The sequence below is a fragment of the Spermophilus citellus genome, assembly GCF_964194105.1.
Source record: "Spermophilus citellus genome assembly, chromosome: 14".
Taxonomy (NCBI): Eukaryota; Metazoa; Chordata; class Mammalia; order Rodentia; family Sciuridae; genus Spermophilus; species Spermophilus citellus.
Window position 1 is genome coordinate 104,106,560 of NC_138194.1, and position 15,393 is coordinate 104,121,952.

A 15,393-nucleotide genomic window follows, 5' to 3' on the forward strand; every position below is an offset into this window, starting at 1 on the left:
TTAGAAGAGATCAAAATAAAACACACAAACCAGTACCTTATTTTACATTGCTAGGTCTGAGACGGCTCGCCTCCCTGGTTCCCGCCTCTAGCCGCCCAGCAGGGCAGCGAGGATTACTCTGGGCTAGCAGGAGAGAGAGAGAGCGAACACGCCGGGGAGTAGCCTTTTATTTGGGGGACAAGAGATTCAGGGGAGAATTCCATCCAATGAAGGTTGAGGGGGGGCTGCACTCCAAGGTCAGGGTCAGTGATTGGGTCTCCGGGGTCAGTGGTCACGCACACCCCCACACGGATGGGCTCTCTCATCAGGAAAGGGTCGGGATAACTCCGACACAGCCAGAGCGCCTCAGGCCCTTAACGGGAGTCACCCAATCACGTGTCAGAATGGCTCTCCACATATTCCCCCTTTCTTTTCTTAACAATGAGGCAGTTCACTCTCTGGAGTTCCTGGATTCTTGATTGGAAGACTTGCCATCCTATAGTTACAATACAAAAGAGAATTAACAGCAAGGAGAATAATCCAATAATGTACCAAGCGGAGTGTTTAAGAATATTTCCAGGGTTGAATCCATTTAACTCCTTCAATATTTGGTTAGCCAAAGAAGAAGGATCTGAAAAATCAGCTCTATTATTTTGAATGTCTTGGATATGGTGATGAAGTTCCAGAATATCCAAGCTATTATTACTATTTTGCCAAATACCTAATAAATGGTTTTTAACTTTCTCCCAATCCCAGAGAGAAGCATTGTACTTGGCAGCTGTAACACATACATACTTATAATTAGCATGGCATTTAAGCCTTTCCTTAAATTTTAAGGCTGAAAGTTCATTACCAATGTTTATAACAGTCGCCTCTAAGGCGTTTAATTTAGTCTCAATCTTTTCATCAATATTTACTTGATTACGCAGAGCCTTGGAAGTATTTTGAGCTAAATTATTAAGAAATTTTGCATGCTGAATATTCTGAGACAATGTCAGAGATGCAGAGACGGTTGAGGCAATAAATGAGACCAGTGCTAAGACACCAACAATTATGACTCCAATAGCACGTTTAGGTCTTGTTAGCTGGGCATGAATTTGCTGCAGGACTTGTAAACCAGCATCAGCATACCATGGCTCTGAAATATTAGCAGGTAATAAAACAAAAGAGGGCTGATGAAGTATCAGCACGCCTTTTCCTCCATTATACCTAGAAATACAATTGGTTAGGTTGCACTTATTACAAGTAACAAAATATCTATCATCTATCCATTTAACTTTTACATTTCCAATAATTAAAACATAAGGAGATTGGACACAGGCTCTTAGGCCATAGCAAGATCCCTCTTTACAGTTCTTGCCGACAAATTTTGGTAAAGGTTTATCTGTAAAATGTAAATATTCTGAGGCAGCAATTAAATGCCAAATATCTTTTTGAATACCTCCTTCACTATAAGTCAAAATATTACTAACAAATTCTGCAGGTGTCATAGCAGAATTTCTTCGTAATTGTCTCTTATCAATTTTTGGAGACCAGTCTAAAATATACCCATTAGCTTTAGACACCTTATGTTGTACAGGAAAGGTATTTACACAATCCATCCATTTAGGAAAGGTGCCAATTTCAATTGTAGAACTATTTGGACAGTGGGGTACCGGTGGAGGTTTTGCAGAAATGACTGGCTTGTTATGGGAAAGTCCCATCTTAATTACTGATCTAGTATTAGGTTTTAAGTCCCCATAAATAGAATTATTTGTCAGTCTAGGTTTACCAATCACTGTCTTTTCTTCGAATGATACTTTCAGACAGCCAGCATGTTTATCATGTGACCAACATAAAGGCAATTGGGCACTGTAGCCAGAATAATTAAATCTAGTCACATGATTGGGAGTAATATGAGTATCTGTAAATCCTCCCATCATAAATGAGTCATTAGTAAATACTGGAATAGATTCTCCAGTCCACACAGCTGGGTGTACCAGGGGTGGATCTGGGAAATAAGTCCAATAAGTGTCTACTTGATTCCCTTTTACCTGACAGCCCAGTAGGGCAATTACTGTTGCTACCATCAAGACTGGGGTCCTGTTCTTTCCTAGGCGTCAAAGTATTTGGGAAGCCTGGGTTGTCAATTTCTTCACATCTTTCCATGAAATCAGCTTCTCGGCTGGTTCAATCTGGTCTTTCTTCATCCTTTTCCGATATCTCCTCCTTCTGGGTTGTGGCTCCTCTGGGTCGATCCTCAGTTGCTTGAGTCTGGGTTCTATCTCCTCCATGTCTGATAGCACGTTCAGGCACCCAAATAGGATGAAAAGCACCTTCTGGAAAAATACAGGCATGCCCTCGGCCCCATGATATTACCGGGTCCGGCCCCTTCCATTGACCAGTCTGTAAATCTTTCCACAGAACTCTGCCTAAAGGGCCTGTCACCGAGGGAGACATTTGCCTCTCAGCAGCAGTGTGACCTTCTGTGTCACAGTTTAAAAAATTTAAAACAAACAAGGCATGATTAAGGCTATTTTGGGGAGTCACTATCTTATTCCCCCTTTTCAATTTTTGTAATTGAAGCTTAATAGATAAATGAGCTCGTTCTACAATGGCTTGACCTTGGGGGTTATAAGGAATTCCTGTTTTATGATTAATTTTAAATTCTTGGCAAAATTGTTGAAAAGAAGAGCTTACATAAGCTGGAGCATTATCTGTTTTAATCTGCATAGGGCACCCTAAAACGGAAAAGGCTGCTAAGCAATGAGAAATTACATGTTGAGTATTTTCCTTAGTACGTGCTGTGGCAAAAATAAATCTAGAATAAGTGTCCACTATGACATGCACATAACATTGCTTACCAAATTGAGGAATATGAGTTACATCCATTTGCCATATCTGATTTGGTTTTAATCCACGGGGATTTACCCCTGATGGCAGAGATGGAGTGTGAATAACACACTTAGGACATTGGCTTACAATCTGACGAGCTTGTTCTCTGGTAATACTAAATTTTTTACGTAAGCTAGAAGCATTTTGATGATGCAAGGAATGGGAAGCTAGTGCACAGTCATATGAAGACATCTGTTGACAAAAAGCTACCAATTTATCAATTGTGTCATTACCTGCAATTAAAGGTCCGGGAAGGTTAGTATGTGCACGGATGTGTCCAATGAAACATGGGTATTTTCGTATTAGCACTGTCTTTTGTAAATTATGAAATAATTCAAATAACTCCTGTGATGAAGTAAACCCAATAACTGAGGTTTCAATATTTTTGGTAACTCCGACTGCATATAAGCTGTCAGAATAGATATTAATAGGCTCATTTGAAAAATAATCTAAGGCATAAATCAGAGCTTGGAGCTCTGCTCTTTGGGCAGAAGTATAAGAAGTTTGTATTACCTCTGTGTGAACACGGCTGAAGAAACCTGCCTTACCAGAGTTGGAACCATCTGTGAACACTGATAAAGCTCCCTCTATTGGATGAGAACGTACAATCTTTGGAAAAATAAGTGATGTTAATGATGCAAATTGTACAATCTTATCACGAGGATAATGGCTATCTATCTGCCCAGGAAAATCTGCAAAAGCTATCTGCCATGAACTAGAAGTTTGAAAAAGCCAATTAGTCTGTTGAACAGAAAATGGAATAATTATGATATCAGGCTCAGATCCAATTAATTGTAAAATCCTAGTTCTACCCTTAATTACTAATTGAGCTATAGAATCATGAAAAGGAATTAATGTTTTTTGAGGGGAGTGAGATAAATAGATCCATTCGATAACTCCTAATCTTTGCCATATGGCTCCTGTTGGGGTATGCTCAGTTGGAAATATTAATAAATACATTATTTCTTTAGGATCTATTCTAGTAAGCTGTGCATTTTTAATTGCAATTTCCACTTTCCTTAAGGCTGCCTTAGCTTCTAAAGTTAGTTGACGTGGAGAGGTTGGAGAAGGATTTCCTTGTAATATCTGAAATAAAGGACTTAACTCAGAAGTAGTTAGCTTTAAAGATGGTCTTAGCCAGTTAATATCTCCTAATAGTTTTTGAAAATCATTAAGGGTACGTAACTCCTTAACTCTTATCTGAAGATTTTGAGGACGGATTGTACTCCCTTGAATTATCTGACCTAGATATTGAAAAGGAGATACCTTTTGAATTTTTTGAGGAGCTATACATAAACCCATTGCTGTAAGTGAAGTCTCTAACTGAGTAAAAATTTCTGAAAGTACTTCTGGATTAGCATGAGCCAATAGTATATCATCCATAAAATGAATAATATAGGCATCAGGGAAGCTATTTCTAATGGGATCTATTGCCTGGTCAACATATTTTTGGCACAGTGTAGGGCTATTACGCATTCCCTGAGGAAGCACCTTCCAGCAGTATCTTTTAACAGGTTCCTTAAAATTAATTGCTGGGACAGTGAAAGCAAATCTTTCACAATCTTCAGGATGTAACCTTATAGAGAAAAAACAGTCTTTTAAATCTATTACCATCAAGCTATAATCTAAAGGAATGGCTGTGGGGGAGGGAAGTCCTGGCTGTAATGATCCCATAGGCTGAATTGCCTGATTTATCGCCCTTAAATCCTGCAGTAATCTCCAATTTCCTGACTTTTTCTTAATAACAAAAATAGGGGTATTCCAAGGGCTAAGTGTTGGTTCAATATGACCAGCCTGAAGTTGTTCCTCAACTAATCTATGAATTATTTTAAGTTTTTCCCCTGAGATGGGCCACTGAGAAATCCATATAGGCTCTTCTGTGAGCCACGTGATTTTTTCAGCTGTCTTAGGGATCGGGGAAGTACTCAGGGCCCCTAATAAAAATTTTTGTCTGGAGTATTTACTAATCTTTGTCGTGGAGACTGGCTTGTAAACAGATATTCTTCCTGAAGGGTCTCCCTATCATCTCCAGGAAAATACCTCTGATTAACTTCTTTAACTGATCTTATAGAATTTGAAGTAACTAATAATAGTCCCATTTTGGCTAATATATCTCTCTTAAAAGCCTTGAAAATCATTAGGGGTTTGTACGGAAACTGTGGTTCCGCTCCGGTAAAATTAAAGATGGCGGCCCCCATGGTCGGCACGGAAACTGTTTGTTTTGCTCCGGTAAATCTAAAGATGGCGGCCCCCATGGCCGGCGCGATGACGTTACACTGTGCGACCTCCCCTGGAATTCCCGGGCTCCTGCTAGGAGGAAATGCTGGCGGCGGTGAGAAAGCGGGCTGATCCACGCCATCTGAATTCTCCACATGGGGCTGCGAGTCTAAGTTCACATTTCTAACCTTGGTCTTTAGTGCTTTTGTTTTTAAACGAAAGGAAATTAACTTAGCTTCAGGCTGATTTTCCATTTGAATAGACTTAACAGCTCCTTGAATGCCTTTTAAAAGGTCTTTAGGAGGCTGTGAACTCTGGGCCATATTTTTAAAAAGACAAACTTTTTTCCTTCTTAATTTCTCCCAAGTAAGTAAATTTGGAGACTCTTGGTCACAAAACCAAGGACAATATTCACCTACAATCTTTAAGAATTGTAATAACTGAGTTTTCTTTATCTGTTTTCCTTTCTGATTAATTATACTGTCTAAAATAGTCAGATACATTTCCTTATCCGAAGAAGTAGAATTTCCCATTTTAAGTAATTTAACGTCTCTTTCCTTCAATATCTCCCGGTACTTTTGTGACCCAAATGTCACTTCTTCCTTTTCTTTATCTTTATTCTTTATCTTCCTTATTCTTTATTTCTTTTTCCTTATCTTCCTTTTTATTCTTTCCCTTATCTTTTTAGCGCACGCTCCCACTCAATCTAACTAATTCAGAATGCCCCACGTTGGGCGCCAATTCTACCACGCGGCCTGCGCAGTGGTTTCATTAATGAGGTTCTGGCCTTAAGTTAGTTAGAAGAGATCAAAATAAAACACACAAACCAGTACCTTATTTTACATTGCTAGGTCCGAGACGGCTCGCCTCCCTGGTTCCCGCCTCCAGCCGCCCAGCAGGGCAGCGAGGATTACTCTGGGCTAGCAGGAGAGAGAGAGAGCGAACACGCCGGGGAGTAGCCTTTTATTTGGGGGACAAGAGATTCAGGGGAGAATTCCATCCAATGAAGGTTGAGGGGGGGCTGCACTCCAAGGTCAGGGTCAGTGATTGGGTCTCCGGGGTCAGTGGTCACGCACACCCCCACACGGATGGGCTCTCTCATCAGGAAAGGGTCGGGATAGCTCCGACACAGCCAGAGCGCCTCAGGCCCTTAACGGGAGTCACCCAATCACGTGTCAGAATGGCTCTCCACACTTTGGGGTATCCAGTGCCACATGTGCCATCCGCCATATGTGGTTCTACAGAGCAAGAGATGGTCAATGCACTCTGGGCTGTGGTCAGACTCAGCATTTGGCACCATGTCATTATCCAGGTCTATTTTATCATAGTGTTTGATTGTTTTATGCCTCTGAAAATATATCCATGATAGCTTGGCATATAATTAAGAACACCTTAAAATACCCTTTTCTTTTGAAGTATTTTAAAATAGGAAGGTCTTAGCTACTGCCATGGTCTGAATGGACATCTCTCCAGGATTCGTGTTGAAAGCTAACCCTCACTGCTTGATGTTGACAGACGGGCGCTTGGGCAGTGTTCGTCGCTCCTGAGTGGGATCTGTGCTCCCAGAAAAGAGGCTACAGGCCCTGCCCCAGCCTATAGCCTCTTTTCTGGGAGCGTGGATGGTCCCTCTGCCAGGTACGGACAGGCAGAAGGTGCCATCCACAAGGAATAGGCCCTCACCAGACCCGGAATCTGTTGGTACCCTGATCTTGGACTGTCCAGGTCCCAGAACTGTGGAGCAATACATTTCTATTTATGAATAACCTAACCTGGGGCTGGGGATGTGGCTCAAGTGGTAGAGCACTAGCCTGGCATGCGTGAGGCACTGAGTTCAATCCTCAGTACCACACAAAAATTGTGTCCACCTTAAAAATAATAATAAAAATAAATAACCTAACCCACAGCATTTTGTTATAGCAGCTCAAACAAAATAAGCTATCTAATAAGACATATTATTAGGAAGAAAACATTTCTATACTTCTTACTTTGTATATTTCTTATTTTCTTGTATGACTAAGTCCTCACTTCAGTGTTGAGTGTAAAAGTGAAAATGTATGTACTAATTTATGTTTTTGTATTTAGAGGGATAGTGTCTAGTGCTTCACCATTAATCATGGTGTTTGTTTGAGTTTCTAGTGGGTAGCTTTTTATCAAATCCCTAAAGTTTCCTTCTGTTCTTAGTTATCTCAGATTTTAAAAAATAAGCGAATGTTGATTATTATGTGATTATCACCCTTTATTCTCTTGTGGCAGTTATTGGTACCTTTTCCTGAGATTCAACCACTCTTGCATTTCCAGCAACCTAACTTGCTCGAGATGGCTTATTATTTTTGCAAAAACTTTGGGAGTCTGTGTGTAGAATTCATAGGTTGCTCCCTGCATCTTAGAGGGGGCCACTTTGCAGGCAGAGGGGAAACTGCTGTACTCCAGACCCTTCCTGTGTGCTGGCATGTGGCCCATATTTGGGGTCGGCAGAGCAGCTGGCAGCTCCTGGAGCTCCTGACCCCTACTCTCCCTAGAAGACGGCTTTCTGTGCCCAGCGGGCCCCTGCGCTCTTCCACGTGGGAGTTGGGATGTGAGAGCAAGGTGCTTTCCCAGGGCCATACCGCCTCACTCACCTGTGTTCCTCAGGGTGTGGCAGTGCCCAGCCAGGGGTCCTCTGAGCAGGGACGCTGCACTGGCAAACACACTGTCTCTCCCCATCAGAGTCACTGTGACATGGGGGCTGACCGGGTGCCATGTTCCTGTGAAGGCAAGGGCCAGCCTTGCAGAGCCAGTCCTGGGACACCTGGGCCTCCTGCGGCTTCCAGCCGTCACTGTGGGTGCTGTTCTGGCTCGAGAAGCTGCCGTCCTTTCCGCCTGCTCCTGCCTGCCTCCTGGCCCACAGGCCACCGGTGCATGGCCCTAGTCCCTGGCCTCACACTGCTCCCCGAGGGTATGTCTCTCACCTTGCCCTGCCTTTCTTACCTGCCTGCAGTTTCCAGGGTCCAATCCTCAACTCCTCTTGAAACTAGGTGACAGGTTCTCTCTTGTGCGTGACCCTCACACACCCTGACACATTCCAGTCACTGCCCTTTCTGCTGGCATCTGTGAGCTCCTGGGGGAGGACCTGCAGTCCAGTGTGTAGCGCCAGCTCAGCCAGGGCCTCCACACTGCTGGCAACCTGGGGAGGCCTGCGCAACCTCCTGGTCCTCCTGCCACTCAAAAGCCCGTTATTTAAGCTCTTGTTCTGAGACATACCACAGAGAAACCATGATGTGTCATAGGTGGTTGATAAGTCATTGCTTTGAACTGTGTGACCTCCGGACACTGAAACACTGCTCTTAGGAACCCTGCAGTACGAGGGACATGGGGGAACATCCTTGCAAGGTGGTTCCTGTTGATGGGGGAGATTCTGTGTTTGCCATGGAACTCACTAGTTCAAAAAGACTAGATTTAGGAGCTCCAGTGGCGCAATCAGTTAGCGCGCGGTACTTATACAAAAAGCCTAGATTTCAAAATGCAGACTCTGGGGGTGGGGTGGGGTGGGGTGGGGGAGGCGGGGGTGGCCTGCCAAGCCCCAGCGAACTTGTTTTTCCCACCTCCATCCTGTTTTCCTCAAGAAGCCTGCCACACTGAAACTCTTTGATGTTCCTACCTATAAAAATAAAACGCGGGCTCTTATTCATTGTCAGATCCGACCATCAGAGCTGGTCACCTACCCTGCCCCTGCTTTCATTAATAAATGAGTCTTTATTTTATTCCTATAATTCTGAATTACTTTTTCTCTACATCACTTTTGCGGATCTCGCCGGACGGGACACAAGCCACAAAAGTGATGTTGGGAGTGGGTTATTCAACTTCCTGGCCCCTCCCTGCAGGTGACCTTTCTGTGGTCTCCTGCCTGTGGTTCTGCCAGGCTGATGGGAGACAGTATCTGTTCTTCCCTGCGTCTGGCCTGGGACCTCATCTACTCCGTCCCCCTTGTGGGAGGCCCCTGCTGGTCTGCAGGGCTGGCCCACCGCCTGCTCAGCTTCCTGCTCTGGGCTTTCATATTCACGGGAGCACTTCTGCGCATCCCTGATCTTTGCTAGACACCACCCACTGTATCTCTTTCCTTCCCAAGTGACCTTTCTAGAAAGAGTACTGAACACTGGTGACAGCCGGCTCCTTGTCTTGTTCTGACTCCTGCAGTCACCTGACATCTCCTGCCACGGCCTGTGAAAGCACTCCTCCTCCCGCTGCCCGCGGTCCACCAGCGCCTAAATCAGGACCTGTCCACGTTCCTTTCTGATTTCCTGCTGTTTTCCACTGCAGGCCGTATCCGAGACAAGACACCAGTGTCAGGTTGCCATAGCAACTCTCACATGCTGACCTTTCCCTCTTGCTTTTTCTGGGTGAAGTATACCCACTTCTCTCTGCCCCAAGAAAAGTGGTGCCCCTGCAAACTCCAGCCCAGGATGCCAACTTGGAGGAGCATGGCTCCTGTTCCTGAGTGCAGGTGCCAGGGGCAGGTGTGAGCTCAGAGCCCACGATGGCGAAGGGACATGCAGGTCCCTCCAGTTCTGGAGTGCTGGCTGGCACTCAAGGACACTCCCTGCCACTACTTCCAGGAGTGACGTGGGTCTCAGGTTTGGAGGGTTAGACATGATGGAGGTGACCCTGTCCTCCATGCCTCAGGAATAGCCCTGAAGTACCCTCAGGCCACCCTGTGCTATAAGAGAAGGGAGAGGGGCAGCAGGGTGTGGGCCCGCCTGCCGCACACTGAGGAAGCACTTGCTCAGGGCAGGCTGCAGCCGGTGTTCTCAGTGCTTGCAGGGTGGCTGCATCTGGGCTGACGCATGCAGGGAGAGGCCTGCTGCCATCTGCAGCAGGATCACACCTGGAGCCCTTGACCACGCCAGCTAGTAAGGTCGTGCCAAGGAGTCCTTTACTCCAGGCATGTTCATTTGGTCGTCTCCTCGTCCCACCATCCTGGGTACCCCAAAAGGTCAGAAGCAGTGAGCATGTCCTCTTCTTGGGTGGGACATAGCCCCCTCCCCATCAACGGTAAGGCCCTGAGTAGCAAAGAGGAGCAGAAGAAGGCAGGGGCTGTCAGTAAGAGTTTTGAGGCTTGATTTCCGAGACTGGTCAACAAAACCACTGCCCAGAGTCAGGACTGACTCACTGTGATGCAAAATGAGACACTGCTAGGCAGAGGGCTACTGGACTCTAACCCACCCACCCATCCTGAGGCACCCAAGGAGTCAGACCAAGGGGTAACCAAAGGAGAACTAGTTTAATGCAACAGATTTCAACAGTCTGTGGTGAGCTTATGTCCCAGAAAGCGTAGCCCAGGTCCTTCTGAGCTTACAGCAAGCTAAGGCCTGCAAAGGTGGTGGCACTGGTCATGACAACAGTCAGCATGGCTTGGCTATGGCTCCTCACACTGGCCCTGTCAGCCTGTTCTCGGAAGGACTCTCCTTTGAAGTTTGGTGCATTCAAATTGCATAAATTGCCCTTACAACAGTTCACGTAGAAGAAAGGCATGGGCTTTTCGATTAAAAAGGACTTTTGGTCGAGTATTGGCATCACATACGGACAAAACTTGGAACACTGCTTTGAAACGTAGAAGAAACGTGACAATATTTCTAACAGGAAAGAAAGAGAAAGAAATCGAGTGAGTTCAGAGCCCTATGCCAGCACCTTTGTGGCTGTCAGTCTAAGCCTGCACCTCCTGGGGACCCTTGTCAGAGGCTCCCACTCAATAAGGCACCCGCAGGAAGGCGTGAGCCATGGCTCAGATGCAAGAAGGGCAGCTTCCCTCTCAGCTGCTTCAGGGAGGGTAGCTTGGGTGCAGCATGGCCTTGAATGCCTGCCTCTGTCCTGTCCACGTGTGCGCCAGTGGCACACATGCTCCTGTGCCTCAGCTCTTAAACACAGGCTTGCTCAAGCCTTTTGTTTGTCCAGACACTTGGGCTGAAGGCTTCCCAGCCATCCTGACATTGCCTACAGCTGGAGCTGGCCCTGAGTGGGCCTGGCCCAGCTCTGGGCAGGCGCTGGTCTCAGTACTTGACCTTATCTTCTCCTTTGTGCACATCATTTCCCACATTAAAGTGAACTGCCCAACCACTGCTTCATCACCCACAAACTTCCCGGAATGCAGAGGCCCCAGGGAATAACCTGAGAACCAAAACTGAATCCCCAAGCCCCCAAAATACCACTGTGGGAAGAAGGTTGCAGGTTTTCTGATTTAGCTTTGGAGAGCTCTTGGTGTGCCCAGAATCTTGGGTCAACTACCCATGTCAGCACCTTGGTCTGCAAACATCATAAAGCCTGCACACTCTTTGGAGAGCATGCAGTGAGCCTGTCCTGTTGTTCCACTCACCTCTGACATACTGTTTTTAGTGAGGCACCTGTCATCATTAGAGCTTAATTTTTCATTTAAAAACAAATTAAAAAATCACTATTTTCTCCTGGTTCTCCAATATTTCACTGTGACCCACTGCCTGTGTTTGCCACCCTACCCTAACCCCAGGCCATTCAACGCTGCCTCACTGGCACTCACCACCTGTCGGGCTTTGTTTGTTCTTCAACTGCTGTTGCCCCAGTCCTGGGGATTGAACCCGGCCACTTGTGCGTACTAGACAAGGGTCCACCACTGAACTCAACCCCTAGCCCTGGAGGGCTCCTAATTCCTGAGACTCTTCAGGGCTCTGGGGGGACCTGGACCTGAACAGAGACACTTACTGACTGCCACAAGATTACAGTATGTGACATTTTCTCCACATTCCTGTTCATGGGTGCAGCCAAAATCATTCTCTTTCTCACAAACGTGACATCTCAAATTCTCTGAAATGAGGAACAAAGCAAAAAAAGTAGATCATCACAGTTCTCCTCCTGTCAGAGACACCCCTCTGTCCTCCCAAGCCCATGGCCCACTCTCACTGCCTAGTTCTCCTCCCTCACTAAATGAGTCACCCACTGGGTCCCTCACGCACAACGGGCGCATGCAGGTGCGGGTGTCCTCACGTGCCCGCACTGAGCGGCCTTCCTGGACACACTCCGCGGCCTGGGCCTCCCGGGCTGCAGAGTGCCCCGTGCGGGAGCACCAACCCGCTCTGGGGAGGCCAGGTCGCTCTCGCCACTTGGAGCCTGCGAGCACGCGGCGTCGCCCGGCCACGCTGCTCGCTGGGGACCCGCTGGGGACCGCGAGGCGCCCTCCCGCCCACGCTCCTGGGATTCGCCGCCAGCCACCGCCGGCGCTGCGCTGCCTCCCTTCGCGGAGCCCGCGCGGACTCACCCTGCCGTCGGGTCCTGTTGCTAGTCAGCGCCTGAGGCAGGTCCAAGGTCAGCAGCAAGGCCAGCAGGGCCACCATCTGCAGCGGGCGCCTAGCCCTGCGGGGAGCGAGCGGCGTCCGGCTCGGCCCGCACCTGCCCCGGGACCCGCTACCCGGCCACCTTCCGCCCGCGCCGCCCTCGGCTCGGACCCCAGCGACCCGGCCCACCCCCGGGCCACTTCCCACCCTGAGCCCCCCCACGCCCGCCCGGGCGCCCCCCCAGGCCCACGCCCCCCCCACGCGCCAGCCCCCGGCCCGTCCCCCCCCCAACGGCGCCAGCCCCCACCCACCCCAGCCCCCGGCCCGCCCCCCCCACCCGGGCCCGCCCCCAGCCCGCCCCCGACCCACGCCAGCCCCCGCCAGCGCCCACCCGTCCATGGCGTGTCCGTGTGCAGGCGCGACCGTCGGGGCGCCCTCCTCCCTGCTCTGCGCGTGCTCGCTCCTCTCAGCGCCCCTCCTGGGCGCCACCGGGCTTCCTTCGGGAAAGTTCCCGGCGTGCGCCCGCCGGCGCTCTGCGCGGTCCGACCAGCGGGGGGCGGCGGAGCGGCCCGGGGCTGGCGCCGGGTGGGGGTGGGGGTGGGGGTGGGGGTGGGGTGGGGCGGGCGTGGCCGCGCCCTAAGCTCCTCCCGCGCCGCCACCTGCGCAGCTGCCAGTGCCCCCTGCGCCGTGGGGAGCTGGGACTGCCTTCCCGGGGCGCCCGGCAGCCGTCCCCGCTGCTGCAGCAGAAGGCTGTGTCCCTCCTCGGTGTCAGAACTTCACTGAGTGACCGTGAATTCACAGGCTGCACCACTGACAGCCTCGCGGTTCCGCGGACTCGTGGGCCGTCGGGTACTCGTCCTAGCGAGGCGAACAAGCTGTTTTATCCCAGTCTTAATTAAGACAGTTTCAGAGTGTCCTGGGGGGGTACGTTTGGAGTCATTGTGTCACAGCAGGAGAATCTAGGCTGTGCTGAATGCGGCCCCAAGGGACAGGAATGGAGGAGCCTTGTCCTGGTCAAGGTTCATGACAAGTGATGAGGTGATGGGAGCAGGGTGCCACTGTGTCCATCCTGTGTCCAGTGGGGTCTGGGGTTCCTTTTACAGGTCTCAGGTGAGGACATTACATTTGGTGAGGTTGATAAGCTGCTGTGTCTGGGTGTCCATGTGTCCATGTGCTCCAGATTTAGGTTTGTTTTTTTTTTAATAAATAGTTTTTAGTTGTAGATGGACATAATATCTTCATTTTATCTATTTTTATGTGGTGCTGAGGATCACACCCATTCCTTCACACGTGCAAGGCAAGTACTCTACCACTCAGCCCCAGCCCCAGCCCTAGATAGAGTTTTTTGGTAGGTTGTCTCCGGTGTCTCCATTTATCAGTTTGTGCCTTATGATTGTGTCAGGCATGTGAGGGTCGCTCAGTTGTACAAATAAGGTGTAGAGTAGTCTAGCTGCACTTGTAATCAAAATGGAGTAGCTTATGGCAATCTGCTGCTTTGCAAAATGAAGGATTAAAGGCTTAGGCACAGCCTGAAAACTGCTTTTCTACACATCTTGGAGTCAGTAACTCAGGGCCCAGCCTGCTCTCCACCCCTGTCTGCTCTCAGCTTCTCTCTGCACTTGATGGGGTGATGTCAGAGCCAGAGTGTGTCCTGACCCAGGTGAGTGCAAGAGCTGGCAGGCAGTGGGTCCCCTGTCCTGGGGCCACCCCCCGTGGTGCAGGAAAGGTCCCTTCCCCTCTTCTCACTGAGCCCTCCCAGATGGAATGCAGGCTGATGGTGGTCAGGTCTTGATTCCCCCTCCTCCTGCCCACAGTGTTTCCTTTCCTCCACCTGTGGTGCAGACACTCCAGTAGCACAAGGAGACTGTGTTTTTTATAATTTTTTAAAAAATATTTTTCAGTTGTAGATGGACACAATACCTTTATTTTATTTTTATGTGGTGCTGAGGATCGAACCCAGTGCCTCCTCCATGCCAGGTGAGTGCTCTACCACTCAGCCACAACCCCAGCTGCTAGAATTGTTTTACAGGTGTGTACCATTCTGTGGTCTGGACCTACCAAGGTAGATTCAGATAGCCTCCTAATGAACGTCTGTGTGGTTGTGCAGAGTTTCTCTATCATACCCAGCACTGCACTGCCTCAGTGTTCTTCCTTCATGCGAGTGTGGATGGGAAGGGCACACGCCACAGGATGAGACAGTTGGTCAAATTCAAGTGTCTCTCAGCTCAGGTGAGTGTTGCCCTGTTGCTGCTTCTGGTTAGTGGCTGTGCACGTGGGTGCTGTGCATTCTGAGCATCCTCTCCCCACAAGTCCTCAGAGTCAGTGCCCCAAATTCCTATCACAGCTGCACAAATTTCCAGCTGACCTTTAGACGGATGGGCAATGCCCAGAGCTCTGCCATCCTTAGCAGAGGTCTCCCTGGGAAGCCTGTGCACTGCAGCCACACCATTTCCTGTGCAGAAGCCCGGAGGGGATCCAGGGGACTCCATTCCCGAAGACTAAGCTAGAGCCTGGGTGGGTGGGATTTTCCCTGGGAGCATGGACGCTCAAGAACCTAGTGCCAGGGAGCAGACACGAGGCCTGGAGACCCGGCACAGTTGAAGCAGGCTGCTTCGGGCCTTGTCTCCTGAGGAAGAGTAGAACAGGGGTCTCCCTAGAACGGCGTCATCCAGGCTTTTCCACAGCTGGCCTCAACAGAGACTCCAAACCCCAAGCAGGAAAGGCAGAGGCCAGGCCATGGTCCTCTCATCCCCAGAAGTGTGGTAAGAGCCCTCAGAGCCAACAATGGAAGGGGACATGGCCTCCCATCAGACCAGAGCTCTCTGCTGGCAGGGAAGGGAGACAGTACAAATGTGGGACAATCAGAGGAACAAACGGGAATAACTACCAGGACAAAAGAAGACACAGAGTCCGATCACTGAGGAGTTCAGTGGGAATTACCAGACGCAAGTCGAGGCCCACGGGCTTCAAAGCCAGAGGGAAACACGGCCTCCTGCACCCAGGGTGGAGGCGGCAGCCTGTGCCACCCATGACCGAGGCTGTGACC

The 15,393-nt window shown here is 49.1% G+C and overlaps 1 protein-coding gene across 1 annotated transcript; it reads right to left on the bottom strand.

Moving 5' to 3' along the window:
- Window positions 1-10,359: 10,359 nt before the first annotated feature.
- LOC308633677 (lymphocyte antigen 6K-like) lies at window positions 10,360-12,864 on the bottom strand. Its single transcript, XM_081266645.1, has 4 exons — window positions 12,739-12,864; window positions 12,332-12,426; window positions 11,779-11,880; window positions 10,360-10,679 (listed from the first exon to the last, which is right to left on the bottom strand). Exons 1-4 carry the CDS (start codon window positions 12,744-12,746, stop codon window positions 10,399-10,401), a joined length of 486 nt encoding a protein of 161 aa, XP_081122771.1. The 5' UTR covers window positions 12,747-12,864; the 3' UTR covers window positions 10,360-10,398.
- Window positions 12,865-15,393: the final 2,529 nt, after the last annotated feature.